Source organism: Hibiscus syriacus, unplaced genomic scaffold (genome assembly GCF_006381635.1).
Source record: "Hibiscus syriacus cultivar Baekdansim isolate YM2019G1 unplaced genomic scaffold, ASM638163v2 tig00017792_pilon, whole genome shotgun sequence".
Taxonomy (NCBI): domain Eukaryota; kingdom Viridiplantae; phylum Streptophyta; class Magnoliopsida; order Malvales; family Malvaceae; genus Hibiscus; species Hibiscus syriacus.
Window position 1 is genome coordinate 281,777 of NW_024062416.1, and position 23,030 is coordinate 304,806.

At 31.4% G+C, this 23,030-nt stretch overlaps 1 protein-coding gene across 1 annotated transcript; it reads left to right on the plus strand.

Moving 5' to 3' along the window:
* Positions 1 to 14,223: 14,223 nt before the first annotated feature.
* On the plus strand, positions 14,224 to 14,933 carry LOC120208862 (ethylene-response factor C3-like; the record flags this gene model as incomplete). The annotated part of the gene is made up of 1 exon (XM_039208003.1): positions 14,224 to 14,933. A coding segment is annotated over one exon (684 nt), but the record flags the coding sequence as incomplete, so codon positions are not given.
* Positions 14,934 to 23,030: the final 8,097 nt, after the last annotated feature.

The following is a 23,030-nucleotide window of genomic DNA, read 5'->3' on the forward strand; positions in this document are numbered from 1 at the left end:
CATTATATTCAGTCAACTAGTGGACATCGTAAACATTGTTCCTTCAAAACATGTTGAAACATTGATTTATGGATGTCTTCTTAGTAACCTCTTTATCAAACTTGGTCTAGAAGTCTCTCTCGACAATCCTATCCCACTCCAAAATCAAATCAATCTCATATCCTTGAAGAAAGCGATTGGAAACAAGACGAGGTAACCAGTCAATGGGTTTTTAGACCCAGAAAGCAAACTCCGGGAGCTAGTTCCTCACGAGCTACTCCTATCTCCTCTCGTGTTCCTCCTCCTCCTCTGGCTCCGGCTTCTGACGATGATCCTGAATTTTAACAACTTATGCAAGACATCGATGATCACGTACCTAATGACGAGCCTGCATCGGAACCAGCTCCACAAGAAGATCAAATGCCTCCATATTTTCGTTCGTTTTTGGAGACATTTGATTTACGGTATGCGTCCATGGATTCGCGATTCACATTCATTAAGTCCAGCTCTCTACCTTGGGATCTCGACAACAAGATATAAATGATCGTTTGGATGCTCTCTCGCTTGAGATGAGAGCTCGTTACCCCCTCCTCCTCCTGATCCTTCAATGGATGAATAGACTTATCTTGCTTTGATTTTTTTGGGTTGAACTTGAATTTAAATTGTTAAAATATTTTGGATTGTCTTTCTTTGATTGTTGGATGACTGTTTATGTATATTTGAACTTTTATTTCATATATATATTTTGGTTTGTTTCAATATATGCATCATTTACCTTTTAGTTGAAATATACCAATTTACCATTTCACATTTTATTATGAATATTGATTATGAAAATAATGGCTAATCTCTCTTTTGATTGTGATCTTAGCAGCTTAAGCTATATATATATGTATATATCAATTGGCTATGTTTTTCAAAACCTTGTATAAATCGATTTTATGTCTTTTTGATTTAACAAAAAGGGGGAGAAAATAATGTTATGTTTTAAGGGAGAAGTGTTATAGTAAGGGGGAATGATTTTTTAAAATTGATTTCAAATTTTAGAAAATCTTAAAATAACAAAAATTTTGTTATATCAAAAAGGGGGAGATTGTTGAAAACATTTTTGTGTTTCGATATAGCAAATTAGTTTAAATAAATTTTAAGATTTTACAAAAGATTTTCTAAGTATATTCTATTCAATTAATCGAATATCAAATTATTACTACAAGTCTTTTAAGATCAATTTCAAACCTTACTAAATGTGTAAAATTGTGTTTTATACTTAATATATTTTTGAAACAATTTTCACAAAGTATTTTGAACCAAAATCAAGCCTAAAATCAATTTTTCAGAGTGATGCACTGATGCACCAATCCATGCATCGATGCACCATGAATAAATTGAACATCGAATGCATTTCATGCATCGATGTACTTACCATGCACCGATGCACCGAAGATTTTATGAAAACATCGAATGCATTTGATGCATCGATGCACTCTGCTATTTTGAAACATCGAATGCACTTGATGCATCGATGCACTCTTAGTGTACCGATGCACTAAGGGTCAACGGTCAAAATATTTGAATTTTACACTGATGCACCGATTCACCATGGGTATGCATCGATGCACTGATGCTCCCAACTGTTTTAATTAATTGTTTTCACACTTAAACGGCTCTATTGACTCCACTAATCATCCCCAACGTTCTGAAGTGATTCAATGTGTATTTAAACAAGCTTAGAAGCCATTGATTAATAATAAGAAACAACAAGTAACTAGAATCAAGAGAGAATTAAAGAGAAAGCATCAAACCTCAAGTTTGAGCACTTCAAGCCTATTTTTCATTCAATATTCATTTTTTCTTTCAAGAACACTTATTGTGCTCAATTGTATTCATTATTGAGTGTTCTTTCTTTGTTCTAGAATTGTGCAAACATATTTGCCTTGTGAGGTTTTTCTTGTAAGTTTGTAAATTTGTAATCTTCTCTTTGAGAAAAGAGTGTTCTCAAGAATTGGGGTATATTCTTAAGGGAGTTGTAAGGTTTCTCTTTGGCCTCAAAAGAAAGAACAAATTAGTGAATTTGTTGGAAAATCCTTAGTGTGGATAGCTAAGGTAGTGGACGTAGACTTTGGTTGATAAAGTCGAACCACTTTAAATCGATGTGCAATTACTTTCAATTTTCTGAAAAAGCTTCCACCAAAATTTTTAATTACCAATTCACCCCCTCTTGCCGATTCCATCGATCATTAACTCAACAGTTATCGATACCTATTCATCAGGTATCGATACTTCAAGAGTAAATTAAGAAGGGAATTCAAGGGTATAGATACTTAAGAACAGTATCGATACCAAGGGTATTGATACCTTAAGGAAGTATTGATACCATATTTGAACGAAAAATTACAGAATGCAATATGGGTATCAATACCTAGACATGCTACCGATACCTCAGTTAAGGGATGTATCGATGCCCTATAAGGGGTACCGATAATAGTTTAAATAGAAAATGAAATTTCTCATTTCCTTTAGTCTAAGAAATGAAAGATTAGAGTATGCCAATTGGAATACTAATATGTATCAATGTATGATTATGTAGATATTGAACGTAACTCTTTCTGGAACAATCGAAGAATTAAAATGGTCGAGAGAGATAAAGTTCTAGAATCGATTCAAATCAAACAAGGCTAAGGTGAGTGCATACCCTAGATAGAGTTGTATGGAGATAAGACTTCTGATAAGTCTATTTCCTTAGTGGAATCCATGATTTCATATTCATGTACATGCATATATATATTTATGGTTATAATGATTACATGCATAATATATCTATGCTTTAATATGATATTATATGTGATGAACGACATCATCAAAGGATGATTCTAAGTTATGTATGAAAAGATAAAGGATTATATATATGCATGTGATGTGTTATATGAGAAAGATAGAAGTGATTTGAAAATGTGACAGATACTCATAATTAAGCTAATGTTATACGATATGAGAGTTGTAGGTATAATTGGCATGCCAAAAGTCGAGGGATTATCAGTGGTCCTTCGGGACATAGTTGTCCTTCGGGACAAATTTTAAGTGCCCCTAGTGGGAATTTACTTGAGCTGCGATAACAATATTTGTGCACAACCTCAATGTACTCACGTACCTCCTATTCTCAATAATGCACATGGGCATCTAAAGATAAATTAAATGTAAACTCTTATATGAAGTTAAGTTTCATATGTACATATCATAATCATATGTTATAGTTTAGTAAACACATGTAAATTGTAATGTTATGATTGATTGATTGGTAGTAGTGCATATTTCGTAAATTCATGGTTATCTCCTATTATGCTTCACTAATTCTGTGACTTAGCGTAAGTGGTTTACACGTAGGTACCAAGAAGCAGAGATCAAAATTAGGAGTTGCAAGGATAACATACCCTACTAGAAGATCAGATCCAAAGTAATTGGCAAAATAGGTATTTTGTTGTATATAGTGTGTTGGCATGTAAACAATTTGTGAATTACGAATGCTCTGATTGATTTTGTATTATTTTGGTCTAACGGGTGTAAATTAACAACTTTTATTTTAATGAAAGTTTAAAATTTCCATGATTTTCTTTAAGAGTCAAAGTTTGAAAAGTCAATGTGACACCTCAGATTCGTATCTGGGTCGGGTACGAGTTGGGGGTGTTACAAAAATACATAATTTTTTAAACAAAATGATGAAAAACAAGATGATGTTTCGGCCAGGATGACGAAACATATGCCTTGGTCGAATAGTGCTTGTATCACTTTATGTTGACACCTAAGTAAGGAGTCGCATGCCTTGACTGAATGGTTGCTTCCTTTCCATTTGAAATTAGCGCCTAAGGGTCACATGGTAAGCATTTGATGTAGCCTTGTATAGGATCTCTTCCTTGATGTCACATGCCTTTCAAGCCTTAGGATGGATGATAAGGTTCGGCCAAAAGCATGCTTGGCACATGATGGATGCTTGGTGATGTAGGTTTAACCATGCTCCTTGCTTGATGTTCCATGGTGTTAACTAAGGTAGCTAGGTGAGTGTTGTGTAGCTAGTTAGAGGAATTATAACTTGGTGAATTCAAGATAACTATCCTTAATCTTGTAAGCTTCATATCAACTCTCTTAGTTGCCACCAGCTGCATTTAAGTTCATGATTGTTTGTAAATGTATATGCTAAGACAAGCAATTCTGTGCAAGATACACAATCGAATCAAGTAATATAAGGTAAGTGAGTTATCGTTTCCTCATGGATTGGTTGAAAGTTTTTTTAGCTTCACCACAACCAGAACTAGTTGTCACAAACTACTTTCTACTATCTTGTCAAACTAGAAAACTATTAGTAATAAAACAAGAAAATATTAATAAGTATGATTGCAGAAAAGTTGGTCGAGACAAAATAAATATGCAAACTATCAAAGTAAAATAAAACAAAGACAAACGTTGATTAAATATATTCAAAACAACCTCACATATTCATACTTATCACAGAGCACTCATGCTAATCTTTTGTATTGACAAGCAATTATTATAAGTCCAGAATGAATTGTTATGACATGCTTAAGCTGCCCGACATGATTACTAAGTATTCCTAGATGGTTGCTATGGCAATACTTCTCAGTGTTAACTACAACCCTTGGTTTGTCAGACTGTTGTTGTAGCAATACCTCTCAGCGTAAACTATAGTCGTTATCTATCATACTTTAGCATCTATCCCTTTTAGTCGATTGAAACCCACTCCTTATCTCTAAGGTAGACAAGTTAGAACATTACCATCCTAAATCCATTCCATTGTTCACGTAGATATATCTTAATTCTCTCGAATCTAATAATCAATATCTAGACAAAAGACAATATCTCGACGCTCTTATATTGCCAAGACATGTTTCACCAAGACCCCAGACAATCTATCAAAGCTCTTACAGTATCAAGGTAAAATATTCAAACAATGAACAAAACAGTCATGAGCAGAATCATTATTCATCATTCATAAAGCATAATTGTTTAGACAAAACAAAGATTAACACCAAGTAAGACAATTCATGGTGTTATAAAAAATTCAACCAAGTATCATCGTTTTAATACAACCCCAAATACATAAAGAAATTAAGAATAATGGAAGAACAACTCCCAAAACCGGGGGCTATGTCATTACAATTCTGATCAACATCGCGCCTGCGTTGGCGATTAGCCTCTCTCGAGACCTGAACACCGCTCTGCTACAGTCTGGCTATGGAGGACACCAAGGAAGGTCAGTTGGTAAACAGTGGAGAAGCACTGTAGTTGTTCGCTCACACTTCAAGTAAAGCTCTTCTAACTTCCTTGCCTCTTTCTTTGGCGGTTATGGCTGGGTATTTATAGAGGGAAATGTCCTAGGGTTTTGTATAAGTAAAGATTCCCTAAATACTCGTTATTGTCTTGTCCAGGCTAAAAAATGAAAGGTAGTTGGTTGTTGTCAGAATCTTGAGTACTTGCTTGCATGTGAAGGAAGTTATACAGTTGGCATGTGACATAGGCGATTTTGTCATATTCGCTTCAGATTTTCCAGATAAACCTTGCCTTGGCGAGATAAATCTGCTCCTCACTTTCTTTAACTTCTATATTCCATTACCCTTACAAATTACGTTGTCGCTAATGAAATGTTATTCCTCAGTAAATTTCTTACACATACACAATCCACACAGACCCTTTCTCCTCAACAGTATCAGTCAAACCAAATAAATTTTGCCGAAGCAAAACTTATCCACCACAAACAAATATAACCTAAATGCAATTAAAATATTGTGCATACTTTGTTTATACGAGCAATAACTTAAGTGAAAAGACTAAAAATTGAGTCTTTTTATGGTGTTATCTGTTCACTTTTGACAACTTTGGCTCAAATAGCTCCATTAGTTGAGTTTAGCTCCATGGTAGCTTCTCCAGCTGAAATGAGCTTCCGCTTGTTCTCTTCGAGCTGCCATAGCCTTTGTGAGCTGATTGTGAGCTGCCATGCATTGCAAAATACTCTCCAAAGCTACCATAGGATATTTCCTCCCTTGATGTACCTATATGAATCAAGAAATAAAGGAATATAAATTAAATAAGCTTGAATGAATCAAAACATAGGTTGTCGTGAATGCATACTCATCTATAAGCTAGAAATGAATGATGTGAGCTAAGTACATATGGATGCAATGCTATTGAGCTAGTATGAATGTATTATGAGCTAAATAAACATGTCATGAGCTAAGGAATGAATGCAATAACATTACATAAGTTAAGTATAAGTATGCATGACCTTAGGAATGATATAAGCTCATAACATAAACATGTAGAATGATAGAATTGAACGCAAAACATATCAAATGCATAGTATAAGCTAAGTATAGAAATATGGCTACTATCATGCAAGATACTTAGTGAATATGCAAGTTATGAAGGTGACCATACATAATCAACAGACTAAACATAAAATGAACATCATATGATATCAAGACATAATAATAAAATAAGAAATGAAGTATAAGTTCATAGATTATCAAGGTAATGATAAGTAAATAATAAAAGATGCAAATAAGTGAAAAGATTGAGAAAAACTCCCTTAGCCTTTAACAAAAAACGAATAATGAAGATGAGTAGTAGAAATGGGCTTGTATCACCTTTCTTCTTAGGAAGACAAAACCTACCTCAGTTCACACGCACCAGCTTCTTTGTGTTCCCGCTAGAGCCCCACAGAAAGTCTCGTCTAATCTTGTCAATCTTTGTTAACATTGCTTTTGGGATAGGAAAAATCGACATGTAATAAAGTGGCAGTGAGGACAGAAATGAATTAATTAGAACCACCATTCCTGCAGATGACAACGTTATACTCTTCCATCTGGGCAGATTTGCTTTACATCTTTCTATCACCGGATCCCACATCGATATTCTTCTTGGATATGCGCCTAAGGGAATTCCCAAATACTTAAACAGGAGCTTACTCACAACGCAACCACAAATCAAAGCAAGCTCTTAAACTTTGTCATCTTCTACCCCCACACTTGCTAAATACGATTTTTTAAAATTTATGCTTAGCCCCGAACTCACTTCAAAACACCTTAGAATGTCAAAATATCGTTGTTTTAGACGAAGGAATAATATCGTATCATCTGAAAACTGCAAGTGCAAAATAGTAGAATTGTGAGTGATATTAAGAATGTATTCAATAAAACCTTTACCTTCTGCATTTTCCAAAAACAAATGGAGCGCTTCCGTAACCATAATAAAAAGGAAAAGGGATAACGAGTCTCCCTGTCTTAACCCTTTCATCATTTTGAACTCCTTTGTTGGAGACCTATTTAACAAAATTGAAACTTTTACTGTCGAGACACATTCCCAAATCCAACCTCGCCACTTACTTCCAAATCTCATTCACTACTGCACCATATCGAGAAACTCCCAATAAACACAATCGTAAGCCTTTGAAAAATCTAGCTTCAAGATCACCCCGCCTTTCCCATGTCTTTCTTTATTCAAAGAATGGATTACTTCATTTGCCACACGGATCCAAGTCATTCTCTATTTAAAGAATGGATTACTTCAAATAAATACTACAATAACTTAATTTGTAAAGCAAATCAATTCAATAATAGTTTATGACAATATAATCACTTGCCTATTTGATTGAATATATTAAATGTAATTGAATTATTAGTTTCAATCACGATTCCATAGTCAAATTTTAACACATACAATGTAATTATTTCCAATTAAAAAATAATATCTTTGAAAATGACACTTGTTATTTTTTATTAATATTTTTCCTTCCGAAATGACTTGAATCATCATTTTATGTACAGTAGTCTTTGACGGCTTGACATTTTTGACTTTCTTTGCATTTGTTTCTTCAAACACATTCCACTGTAGATCAGATTGCGTATAAATCGTTATATGTCTTAATTATTACCTTTTAAATGTATATTTTATTTAAATAATAATAATATCAAATCGATAGAAATAGTATAAGAACATAAATAGATACTAATAATTATATACATAACCAAATTCATACAAAATCTTGAAAATTGTAAACTAACCGTTTTCGTTGAAATTTATAATGTTATTTAGTATGGTCAACACTTTAGTTGATTAAAAGGTTAAATGTTTACAAAATAATAAAAAAATTCAAAAAAGAAAGAGGACTTAATTAAAATTAGACAATAATTAATTCGTTTTATGTATCTGTGGAATAAGCAATTATTCCAAAAAAATTATAGTCAGTTAAGTTTTAGTTTAATTCATATATTGTTTTTGTAATATATATACGAGGATGTGATTTTGAACATATTTAAGCATGTAATATAGTGTTTTTTAAATTAAAATTAAATTAGTTAACCATTATTCTTATATGTAATGGGGTAAGGGAGAGGTAGAATAATAGATTGTCCCAACGTCAGGTTGAGAGCACCTTCCGTGGGAGACCTCCGAATTATGAATTACCCACCGTGAGACTTGATCCCATGATCACAAGATTAAGAGTATTGTGCTCTACCAACTTAGCTAAATAAGGCTAGACAGAAGGTACATCACGGTGTGTTGAAGCAGCATCAAAGGCTAAAAGCTCCAAAACATCCACAGGGGAGAAGCATAATGGACCATGTTGAAATGAGTGGGGGAAGCTTGGCAAGGCAGTCGCCAACTTTGTTTCCAGACCTGGCCGTCCAGCGAAAACGTATAGTCCAATCACGACTGCAAAAGCATGTAATATACTTTAATTTTTTATTACGGAAGAATTAGTTTAGATATTATGTGGAAAAAATTACTTTAAATTAGAAAAAGAATATTTGAGTACCAATCAGTTTTAAGAACTTACACCGGCAAAAAATAAAAATAAAAAAATATTTAAGTATGATAAAATATAAAATTTGAAGTAAATTATATACATTAAGTGTGTGATATTAGAAATATTTTTTGAATTTTTTTAGTTATTATCAACACATGCACTCTGTAAACACAATTGTTCGAATCTGAGATTTTTAGGAAGAACAACACTCTCTTTTATTACTAAAATCACTAGATGAGTTCAAGAATATTTTTTGTTAGATGGTAACAAATATATGATTATAATAATAATTTTATCTTTTTATATTTTTTATACAATCTTTAAATAGAACAAACAAAAAATATTATTAGAATATTAGAAACAGTTTAGATGATTCAGGAATTCTATTAAATAGTCTAAGATGATAATAAGATAATATTTATTTATAATATTTCTTAACATTGACAATACACCTAGAACATCAAAAGATAATATTAACAAATTATATATTTATAATTTCCTTTTATCAAATTTGATGTACCGAGTCAAGTTGCACCAATTTAATTGATAAAACTATAAATTAAAACAATATGATTATAGTACCAAAATGAAAATAAGGAAATATCATTAACTTAAAATATCATATAAAAGAAATTATGTATCTATTTCAGTAATTTCTATACTCCAAAAATTGAATTAAAAATCTATATAAAAAAAAGAAACTAGACCACGCCGCCTAGGAAATGGATGTCACATAAAGGATCAACTTGCTGCTTGCTAGTATGTCAAGCAACAATCTGTCAGTTTTCATATTTAATTAATTTGTAATTTTTATAAAACAAATTCGGATAATTATGTGGTTGGGTCGATTATCGACACAAAAGTTAAAAACAATAATTTTAAATTAAAAAGACAAAAAATTGAGGTTCATGCACATTCCCAAACAGGAACTATAGAGTCTGGGTCATAATCTATATAATATAATATATTATTTATTCTCTACTTTAACCTTTTTACTGGGGTTTTTTTTACACGAATCATCTATAGTCCTTATCCTGGGTGCCTTTGGTTTCAAGCATGATATTTATAGAGGTATTTAAATATTTATTATCAAATGATTAAAAAATTTTGTACATATATTATCTTATAATCATTTTATATTAATAAAAAATTGACTTTTTTTTTACTGTTTTGTACCTTAAAACTTATTCAAAACTTAGGCCACTTAATAATTTAGATCACAAGGTAGATTTTCATAAGAGGAGATGAACATGGACGATAATCTTGCTTGTATGATTACAAAAGTATACCAACTTTGATGTAAATGCTTGAAAAATTTGAGTTTGAAATGTGGAAATTAAATTAGTATGTTTGGTCAATAAAATAAAGGGAAATTTAACTTTTGTTTTTAAAAAAATGCTCAAGTGATAAAAAAAAATATGAGACAGTTAGATAGAATTAAATAAAAGTATAATTTAAATTTTAACTTTTTTTTCTTTTATAATGAAATGATGTATATTAAACAATAATGAAGTACTAACTGCCACTTTGTACATTCTGTATCATTGGTATCAATACCACTCGATGAATACTGGTACTTAAAATATCGGTATTTATACATCTCGATAATTAATAATATCAAACCTTATTTTAGTATCGATACTATAAAATAGTAGTATCCAGAGACGAATAGGGATGGGCACCTGATCTGAATTAGACAGGTTCCGACCCAACTCGATCGAGATGGATTTTAAATTGGTCCCTAAACTTTTAAATATTTTAATTTTATCCCTAAACTATGACTATAAATTTAAATTAATCCTCAAACTTTTGAAAATTTTAATTTCATCCCCAAAGTATGATCCCTATTCTAAATTGGTCCCCAAACTTTTTGATCATTCAATTTCATCCCTAAATTCATCCAAATACGTAATTAGTTTCAACCAGAGTTTAACCTAAATTTTGTTTTTTTCAATCATATAATAATATAACTTTGCCTAACGATTTTATTAACAATGGATGTGATTTGTATATACATATAGTTTGGGATGAAATCGGAACATTCAAAAAGTAGGGGACCAATTTATATTGGAAGTCATAGTTTGGGGATGAAATTAAAATGTTCAAAAGTTTAAGGACTAATTCATAATGGTAGTTATAATTCAGGGATGAAAGTGGAACATTTAAAACCTTAAAGAACAATTTAAAACGAGGATCATAATTTGAGAACATGTGATGCAATTAACTCTAAAGAGTATTATAATGAATTTATGAGAAAGACTATAGAACCGTTGATCAATATATATTGTGTAAACAACTCCCTTGTATTAAAATAAATAACTTTTTCTAAATTTTAAAATCTCTAATAGAAATGATTTTTTTTTATCAAACATATTCTGATCAATATCCTTTTTAAAATCCGTTTCATGAAAATCTTTTCGAAACCCAAAAGGCTGGCGAAATGTTGAACGGAAATTAATTTGACCGAAGAACAATTTTCTTTGAAGACCTCTTTTTTTTAGTTTTGTACGACTGTCTAAATCAATCTCCCACCCGTGCAACTATAGTGGTGCAAATGATTTTAAATAATGAGAAAATAAATTAATTCTTATTAAATTTCTTGCTTCTGGGAAAGAAAGTTTGAAATATTCAACCATGTGTATTATTTCTTGAAAACTATAATTGTGTACCTTTGAAACCAGATATAGTTATTTGAATTTTAAATTTTTATAAAAAATAATATTTTATTTTACTATTAAAGTTTCTCAATAAATTATGCAGAGAAAAGTTAAATACTTAAACATGCACAAAAATTAACTTGATCCACTTTTATCGAGTAAATAAAAAAATAACTTCTTATTAATCTGGAGTGATTACAAAGTAATATCTATTCAGGAATTTTTAATCAACTGACAATAGACATACACATTATGCAAATACAATTACTCGAGCACAAGACTTCAAAGAACAATAATACTCTATTTATCACTAAAATCACTAAATAGATTCTAAACACAAACACATAAAACATATAATTATAAATATTTACAAATGATAAAATTGTATTTAATTATGTATAAAAATATAAAAACTCAAAAACCATGACAATTTTCAATTTGATTTGACATTTTTCCGACGTTCCACATTCAGATTCACAATCTGTATCTTCCAGAAGTATCCAAGAATTGCTTCAACACTGGACTATATAGGCACTTAGATGGAGTAGTTAAACATGCATCCACCATTTCCCCCGTCCTCTGGTATCAAGTGGGTGCGAAAGCCTCTTTATCTACTGATGAGATCATCCAGCTGACGGCAGATATTGGAGAAAACGGTTAAACTACACATTTAATATCTTAACTATCACTTTTGTTCTATTTTTGTGATTCAACTATGTTTTTTTTCAAAATCATACCTAATGTTATATTTTGATTTTTTGGCTCGAAAAATATAATTTTATTAAGGAATTAATCAAACAATCTCAAAACTTAGGTTGTATGTCTCATTAAAAACTTATCTAACCTATATGGAGGAAAATAATACAACACAACTAGGTAAAAGCTCAAAGAGTTACAAACCCGACAACCATCAACCAAAATCGATAAGGCACTTTGAGACAGTCAACTCAACCTGACAACAATGAAAAACCACTTCAAACAACAAAATTAACTATTAAAAAATTAATAGAACTAATGATATGATAATTTTTTTTATTTTCTTCTAATGATGATGTTACATTATCATATGATGATACGTCATCATCACCATTAATATTTTAACGGAAGGTAACCGAAATGAAACTAAAACTAAACGTTATGTATGATTTAAAAAAATACTTTGATGAGCAATACAGAACAAAAGTGATAATTAAATGTAACCCCCTAAACTCAACATATGCGTTACGACTAGGTCCAACGGATTACATTAAAATTTCCAAAATATTTTATACAATTTAAAACCGTATTATAAACAATATCTAACAAAAACACATAGTTAATATTGATAAAAGTCCAACGAGTGAATATAAAACCATCATTGATTAAGTAAAATAAAATACATCATAATTCATATCGTAGTAAAAATCATAAAAGCAAGTATTTCAAAATAAAGACATGTCACCATAAATGAAAGCAGTTTGGAAGATAAAAATATTACAACAAAATGCTCTGTAAAAATGTGTCGATCCTCCAAGTGTCTGGTTTAAGGTGTCTATCCAAAAGTATCTAAAAATGGGAAACAATTTTAAAATGGTGAGTAATGTGGCTCAACGTGTTCTAATGGTGTAAGTATAACATAATAGATAAAACAATCAATAAATGTTTCACTAGGGTTTCATAAAGGTCATCGATAAGTTGAATTTAAAAATCGTAATTACCCTCCTCCCTTACACCAAAATGCAGTTCCCCCAAAACTGCATCCATAAGGGCTACCTTACACCCATTGGGTATATGAGCCATCCTAAGGGAGTACCTTGGGGCCTGAGAACCTACTCAAGAAAGTTTTCGGGGCCTCGGAGCCTACCCAAGGGTCCGTAAGGTATTACCAGCTTGATCAGTGATGAACATCCATACTCCAATATCCTACCTAATATAGATTCTCAATAAAGCAGTTCACATAATAAACAATGAGATCAACAATCTGTAAATCGACATATTCATATCCTCTATTGAAATAGGTAACGATATAACATATATCGAACAATCATAGTTTATATACAATCTTCTAGAAAATCAGAAACCTGTAGATCATATCATAATTGTTTAAAAGTTTGATAAATCAGTAATTTCATAAAACACATTTCAAAACAGATAAAACATGTATATAACACATAAGGAACACACTGAGCCACCTAGCTCACCATTTTAAAACTGTTTTTCCCTTTCATATACTTTTGGATAGCCACCCCGAACCAGGCACTTGGAAAATCGACACATTTTTTAAATAACATTTTGTTGTAATGTTTCTATCTTCCGAACTGCTTTCATTTATAGTGACATGTGTCTTATTTTGAAATACTTGCTTTTATAATTTACTGCGATTTGAATTATGATCTATTTTATTTTACTTAATCACTGATGGTTTTATATTCACTCGTTGGAATTTTATCAATATTAACTATGTGTTTTTGTTAGATATTGTTTATAATACTATTTTAAATTGTCGAAAATGTTTTGAAAATTTTAATATAATCCGTTAGTTTTAATCATAACGAATAGGTTGGTTTAGGGGTTACAGTTGGGTTTTAATAGTGTAGTTTACCCAAAAAATTAGTTTGACCTGGCCGCCGTGGCCCTTTGTTCCTTTGACTTACGTGTAACTACCTCATTGGAGGGTCCAATTAACGACCAAATAATGCTTGTTTGAAAACCCTTTTGTAATAATATTCATGTATGTTACCAGTTTTTCATCTGTGACCTTGTCATTACTTGTTATCTTTTCCCCCTATATATAATCCCCATGCTTTGAAATGTTTCTCCTATGACCATCACATAACCAACCACATTCAAAGCGAAATAAATATGGATTCTTCATCTTCTTCCTGTGTTTCTCAAGAAAACTCATTCAATTACCCTAATAACCAAGCTCTTCCCTTCAATGAAAACGACTCACAGGAGATGCTTCTCTTCGGACTCCTAAACGAAGCCACGGCGAGTTCGAGAGACGATCACGAAGTGAGCTCGAAAGCGAAGGAAGAGGAGTCGACCAGGGAGGTTTCTTACAGAGGCGTGAGGAGGAGGCCATGGGGGAAATACGCAGCTGAAATAAGGGATTCGACGAGGAATGGTGTTAGGGTTTGGCTTGGAACCTTTGATACAGCCGAGGCTGCTGCTTTAGCGTATGATCAAGCTGCATTGGCAATGCGAGGTTCCATGGCTATACTCAATTTCCCGATTGACAAAGTCTACGAATCGCTTCAAGAAATGAACTATAGATTCGAACAAGGGTGTTCGCCTGTTTTAACGATGAAGAAAAGACACTCATTGAAGACCAGAAAAGAGATGACGATGACGATGAAGAAGGTGAAGAAAGAGAAGGAGATTATGAAGATGGAAAATGTGGTGGTGTTTGAGGATTTGGGTATTGATTACTTGGAGGAACTTCTTAGCATTTCCGAGAGTTCTACTCTCTGGTAAATTACTTCCACTAATTAACATTTTTTTAAGTTATAGATATCGGGAACATGGATACAAATGGTATTCCGTTATTGAAATAACGGCCGTTCTATAATTATCCAAAATTATTATTGTACGATTGTAACACTTACATTTTAATAACATCTACTATTATCATAATCGTAATAAATATGATCGCAACCGGAATTTAAATTCATAAGATAAATTTTCAGAGTTCTCTCGTTTTGTTCTTCTTACTGTTTAGATACAGAGGAATAAGACTTTTTTGGTTGGACATTGAGTTTTTTCATATGTCAACTTGTGCAAGTGGACAATATCTTTATTTGCTACCTTCGTTTTCATGTCCCATTAAGATGGAACTTGATAGTGACAATTATTGTCTTATTACAATTAAAAAAAGAAAAAAAAAACTGTGTAATGTTGTTACTGATTTGGTTTGTCTAGTTAACTTTAAACAATACATTAATTATTCACTGGTGGATCCACTTATTATTTAGGGTTGATACATGTTTATTTTAAAATTTGAATTTTTATTAATTATTTCTTTTATCGTTTATATTTATTTTAAATTTTATTTGTATTAATTTATATAAAGTTTTTATATTATTACAGTATATCAATTCGTAGAAAAATTTAAATACGTCACTAAAATTATATATATATATATATATATATATATATATATATGATTTTCAATTTATTTTTTTTATAGCAGACCAACAGCACGAATTAAAAAGGGAGATATTACTCGACATCCCCCAACATTTTAATCCCAAAAATCATTCATTCGTATATTTTAATTAAATTAATATTGGAAAAATATTGCTTTCCTTTCCTTGAAAAGAGAGTGAAAACAATTATAAACATACAAATTAATTTGTAGAATATATGTCTAATTAAATAAACATATTTGATTGATTAGTTAAACTGTTTATCTATTCTTTTAGATTTCTTTAGGTCATGAGTTCTAGACACACAATGAGTATTTTCTTTATTTTCTTAAATTTCTCCCTTCCCCTCCCTCTAAATAGGATTAAGATTAGATTTAAAATTTATTAAAAAAATTAATAAAATAAAAATAATAATTCTATGAACTATATGTTAAAATCTTATAATATATAAGGAGACATCGAAAGCGAGCTGATTTGCTTGTGTTCAAGTTTTTTTTTGTATTGTAACTGATATTTGAACTTTTTGTCGTGACTTTGATTTTTATGATTTTTTAACAATGGTAATTGGATTTTATCAATAAAAATAATGGAAAGAATTAAAATTACAATATATCTAAATATAGAGAGAAAAAATGAGGACAATAATTTAAAAATATTCATACAAAAATAAAAATATTAAACCCATAGATACGATGAAAAACGAAACATTCCCTTGAGAATGTCGCTCAACTTCAAAAGAAACCAGTAACCTTTATAAAAATTCATTGTCTCTATTAAACGAGACATTTTATGAAGTGGTAAATGAGTGATAAGTGAATTAAATTGTTGGACAGACTGTTTCGCTACACAATTCTGATAATATCAACAAACAACATTTTACCAAAGAGGGGATATGACTTTACGTGACCACTGATAAACCAATCGAAAAAAATATTGTTAGGGTCTTTGTGAGAGTGCCAAAACGACTGTAAAAGTATGCTAAAAAAGTACCAAAAACCATAAGGAACGTGCGTTAAGAGCAAAGAAAACGCGTGCTACAAGAGTATAAAAAAGTGTCACAAGGATTCTTATTTTAAATTGAAAAAAATCAAGAAAAAAGAAAAACAAAAGATATAGTATAAAAAATAAGAGAACTAAAATTATCGGCGGCCGGCAATAACATTAAGATTAATGTTGTTACTGGATAAATAAAAATTATAAGATAAGAAAAATATGGCATAAAAATATTGAGATAAAATTTTGGATAAAGAAAAAGTTTTAAGTAAAAATAAAAATGTAAAAGGATATATATTTTTTATGTAATTCGATAAATTTATTTACGTTTGTGGGGTCTTGCACTAAGAGTGAACCATAACTTTTAGTTACATTGACTGGTAACAATTCAGTTTACCTTATAAAATGATGAAATGCCCAAATATGCAATTCGATTCTGTTTCAATGACAGTCAATTGTTTAAATAATAGCACGAATCAAGTAATTTTGGTGCTAAAACAATTGTTGTCATTTTTTGTAGTCTTAAATTCGAGCACTAAAATTATCATGGGTGTAAGTGTTTAATGTCAAAATGATTAAGAGTTATTTTTAAACAAATACTACTTTATATTTAACAGATTATTAAAAAAAAGAAAAAAACAATGTTTAATCAATCATATTTATTATCACAAATTACAAATCATATTATTATGATAAAAAAATAATCAATCTTATCACAAATTACAACTCATATCATAATAAAAATACTAACAAATAAAATAATTAATCTAAAACTGATGATTACTGTTGCAACAATTGTTAGAACTATTATTGCAAGGGTAATTTATGGTCGGTTAACCGTTTAGTTTAAATGGTAGGTTACAATGGCTGATTCATTAAAAGACGATGATGGATACTTGTCTACTTTGAAATATGTATTTTTTTTGATTAATAACTTATTTTATTGATGGTGTTCACACTGAAAATTTATTTATATACATCTCATTCAAAAATTTTGTGTTATTAACATATATGTGCCCACTCTAAAAAAAATATTTATGGATCCACAACTGGTCGGTTAACCGTTATAACGGTTATAAAATTTTGTTAACTATAACCTAACCATTAAGTAATGGTTAACCGTTATTAACGGTTCGGTTACATGTAGGGCTGTAAATGAGACGATACAGATCGCGAGCTATTTGAGATCGACTCAATCAAGACTCGATAAATACTCGGACTGAATGGACTCGACTCGAGTTCTTAACGAGCTGAAACAAGCTACTTGATATTCGACTCGAAAAGCTCGTGAGCAGCTCGAAAATATAATATATTAAGATTTTATTTTTTTTAAAATAAATTATTAATAATATCAACATTTATGTATTGATTTTTTTTTAAAAATACAGTAAGATTTTCATATATTTAAGGTTCAGGTTCGAGTTTGAGTTTGAGGCTTCAATTGAGTTAAGTTTAAGAAATTTTTTTCCATTTCAAGCCTTTTCGAGATGCTCACGAGCTTCATTTTAGGATTTCGAGTTCGAGTCGAGCTTGAAAATGTTAAGCTCGCGAGTTTTTGAGTCGAGTCGAGCTCTATTTCAGAGTTTTCGAGTCGAGTCGAGCTCAGCAATACTTGAGCTCGACTCGACTCGTTTACACCCCTAGTTAGGTTAACCTTTGGTTAACCTATTATAATATTTTTTTTCAAACACAACATAACATGAAAATTTCAAAGTTTCTTAAAATTTACGATTATAGAAATGTAATGCCCTGGATCATGAGTTAGTAGTTTAGACTGACTAGGCGGTTTGGATAATCCCATTAGCTTCTTAGAAGTCTTAACCCAAGTTTGGGTTGATTTGAGCTTAGGTTGAGCCCAAATGGTGATAAAATAGAACATTTTTATTTGGGGCCACATCTGGAGAGGCCACACCTTATCCCATTTTAGTTTTCAAATGTTGAATCCCATTAATTTGGAATGAGGTCACAACTGGACACACATTATTTTCTTCATTCTTGTCTTTTTATTTCTTTATCTCTCTCATTTTCCTCTCAACTTACACCATTAAAGGTGAGAACTTTATAATGCTATGAGCCTTGAATGATTTAGAGAATGTAAAATTTAAAATCTCCCTACCTAGAACTCCAATTCAAGCTTCATTTCTCATTATTAGACCATGGTGTCCATAAGAGAGGTTTTAGTAGGGGTATAGAAACCCATGGCTATTTAGCCCATTTTTGGGGGATTTGAGCCTTAGGAAACTTTTTTAACATCTTTATAAGTTTTTCAACAAGTTAGTAACTCATGTATTTGATCATTGTCTGATGAAAGAAGTTAGAAAAACCTCCAAAAGCAAGGGAAAGGAGAAGCAAACACTTGGTTGAACCTTTAGTTGTTGGTTGAACCTTGAGTGTTTTCAACAACTTAGGATTCAACGTAACACATTTCTAACTCATCTATACCATTTGCAGATCACTATATATGCCTAGTTAGCTTATATGAATTCATAGATTATGTAAGTTCATCTATGGTAGATTATGACATTTGATGTTATACAACATGAGAACGATCATTATGACCCCTTTAATCATACATAAGCCTTAAATAACATTTAAGAACATTAGAGGGACTTATGGGTGAGGATGAGTTTTATTTTCGTGCTAAAACATAGCATTTTTGGCCTTGAGTATTAGTACTAGACAAACAGTGCCGATATTGTTCTTCAGATGATCAAAACAAAGGATCTTTGGCTTAGTAGTATCGATACCATGTTCATAGGATATCAGATATTATTCTTTAGGTATCGATACCCAAAGGTGGGGTATTGGTACTAGTGTTAAATTAAAAATTACAATAGCCAAATTTGGTATAGGTATTCGATTCCTTAAGTAAGAGTATCGATACTGAATTATTTTTCCAAACATCAAATACAATTTAGTATCGATACCCAAGGCAGTATTGGTACCTTAATAGAGAAGTACCAATACTTCAAATAGGGGTATCGATACTACAAGGCTTCCTTATAGTACATAATGCAAAATTGGTGTCGACAACGACGAAACAAAATGGAGACTAGTGTGGGCCATGCCCTCAAACAAAAAAAAATTTAAATTTGTACTTTAGACCTTTAAATTTTCAAAATATTTAATTTTTCTCCCATAAATTTTTTATAAATTCATATTAGTCTTTAAATTTTTATTATTATTCTTAATTAAATCTCTCCCATAATTTAAAAAAAATTCTCATTAAGCCTTTCAAAATTTTAGTTAGACCCTATTTTTTTAATTGTAAATTGATTCTTTCAAAAATTTTGAAGCTTTTAATGTAAACTTTTAAAAATTTTAAAGTTTTAAGTTGGCCCCCTAAACTCTATCACCAAGTTTCGCTACTGGGTATCGGTACTCAAGATGGGTATCGCTACTGGGTATCGGTACTCAAGGTGGGTATCGATGCTAAGAAGCTTAGTATCGTTATCATTGTATTGAATTGGGCAAGAAACCCGACTTTGGTATAAGGGTTTGGGAAGAGATTTAGGACCACCAGAACGTCTCTAATAAAACTACAAGTGAGAACAACTAATGAATATAACAAAAGCTAAGAATCTTATGAGTTAAGTTTCATAAAACTAGCCATTGTATGATGCTTGAGAAATAACAAGAATACCTGAGTTCTCTAGCCAATATGATGATCATCTTGTTTGTTTGAAATATCTAGATATATTGCAGCTAGTGCCAAGACACTTCAGTTCCTGGCTGGGTGCAAATGCCCCAAGTACTCTTAAGGCGTAAACTGGTCGGTTGTACATTTCCGATGCAGTTCTGAATCTTACCCCAAATATCTAAGGGTATCATAGGTAGGCTAGAGGTGTGTGTGTCCCGAGATGCAGAACCCTTCGACCGCAGCATGATGCCTACCTCAACTTTGTATGTTGGCGTTCTTATATATTTATACATCATCTGCTAGCATGTTCATGTAGTGAATGCATGTAGTATAGTACATTTATTGTGTGACGCTGAGCTTGTGAGCTCAGTATTCAAATTTTTTTCCGTGCTCAGGTTTTTCAGTGATCCTTCAAGGAGTGTTATTGTCGATTTGTGATTCCAGAGTTGTTGAGGCTTCAGAGTACATCTAGAGTCTATTTTAGAGGGCGTGTATTATTTATAGACCTTCATTTATTGAGACATAACACTATTTTTATACAAATATTGAAATGTTATTATGAGATGTATTCGGGAGCTCCCCATTTTGTAAAACTTGAATACTTATGCTTGTATTTATGTTTTGAACGAGTGGTATTTTATTGATGAATGAAACTTTGTTTTAAAATAAATTTTTGGGTTAGCCACTTCGATGGTCTCGTGTAATGCTTTAATCCTTCAATCTTCGGTCGGATCATATTGGGGTGTTACATATATATATATATATATATGTTTGTAGAAACCTTATTTATTTGTAGATGCATTTTATTTTTATAGAAATATGTATATTCATTTTTTTTGCTGTTTAAAATCTTAAGTGCATATTTATATATTGCAGTTTAAAATCATGTATTTATTCCATTTATGTTTGATTTAATATGCTCTAATATAAGATAAACAAGATACTAAATAAATAGGGAGGAACCATTTTGATTTTATTTTTAATTCTATTCTCTCTAGAAAAATATAATTAATTAATTATAATTTATTAAAGGTTAACTGATGGTTAACAATTTATCAAAATTTATAATCGTAACCCTAAATGTAATCATTAATATTCACTTTTAGTGGTACGATTAACCGAAACCGTTTAACCTTAATGATTTGATTAATTAACGTGTAAAATATAATAATTACCCCGATTAATAGTTATGGTTAACAATTACAGTTTAATTTGAACTCTCCTACTTATTGCAATCAATACTTGAATAATCCCCCTTAAGTTAACCTATTAAAGTTGCAACATCTAATTTGTCACATGCATGCTCAATTAGTCATCGTCGCCCACTTGCAGACATGTACATAACTAATCAACAATACATAACACGCATCATTTTGATTCTCATCCTTAGAAACCAAATAAAATACACAAGGGAGGAAGAATCACGTGTGTTTGAATTTATCCCAAACCATCTCTATGATCAAACATCTCCTACGTAACCACGTGTGGTTGTAATTAAGCAATAATCTGGTCCAATTTGAACTTGCTTTTCACCAAAGGCAGCGGATTAATATAAGTAAAAATTCAGGTGCATGCGCACGTAAGAAAATGACAAAAGATGGCGGACAAAGCAATGCCACTTTGCCAAATTCAAGCATGTTTGGTGGTGGTCCTATGTTTGAATAGCTTTGAGTTATCCACATTTTGTGAAGAAAAAGGGGGGGGGGGAATGACCTACTGTTTAATGGATCAAAGATTGAGAATTTCAGCCCTTTCTTTGATAGATGAATCAATCAATACTTCCATTGGGTCAGAATGTTGGGCATTTTAAGCTAGAAGACTATTGTAAAGGTTGATATTTACCTCTTAAATTATGCATTCAATATGCGAGTACAAGTGTTCTCGATTTCTTTATGTTTCACATGCATCACAGTAATATTTTTCAGAATCATCTTCAATCACAATCATGAGTACAAGTGGATGCAAATGACGTTTGAGTTTGACGACGAATGGGAGTGAAACACGTTCAAGATGAATGTACAACCTATACTCAAGGCAGCCCTACAAAGTGTTCTCACAAGCTTGACCACATTCATTACATCGGGGAGATTCATCACCAAATCCCCAAATGTAGAAGACGGTGATCAGTATGACAACCATGTTTTACCTCACGAAACTGATATGTTGCGCATGAATAGTGCATGTCGAAATCGCATGTGAAACAACTGAACACTAGGCCTTCAACAATCTCACTACAGGCGATACATATAGGTTTTACATTGTTCATATATGCAAATGTTCGAAGAGGATGTTGAGGGTGGAACATACTCTGAACTTCCTCCAACATATCCTTGAGGCAAGATTCATGCAGAAAGAATTCACAAAAAAGGCAAGCGTATATCATACCAAAAAGACGTCTACATGCCTTACAAGTCTCCTCAATCTTTGGGTAACATGCAAAATATTAATCTTGCATCGTGTAAGTTGATGGAAGTGACTGAAATGTGTGATTGTGGTTTTGGTTTTCTTTACTTGTCGGGTTTCATCGTTTAAAGTGGCGCATCTACGGTCAAGGTTGATTGAACAAAGTTTACAGGTATAAGATGAACCAATGCATAGCTCTTCACATCCATCACACACAAATTTTGTTTCAACGGGTGAGGATGAAAAGAATCTCTTTGTATCTAGAAAAATGAAAATAAAAATCATCATAAGTATGAATAATTTGTAGATTTCTTTTTTAAAACTTTCAAATTTAAATGTTTTATGTAATATTATTTCGATATAAATATTATAAAATTATGATATTATTATTTATTAGGACATAATATTATTTCAAA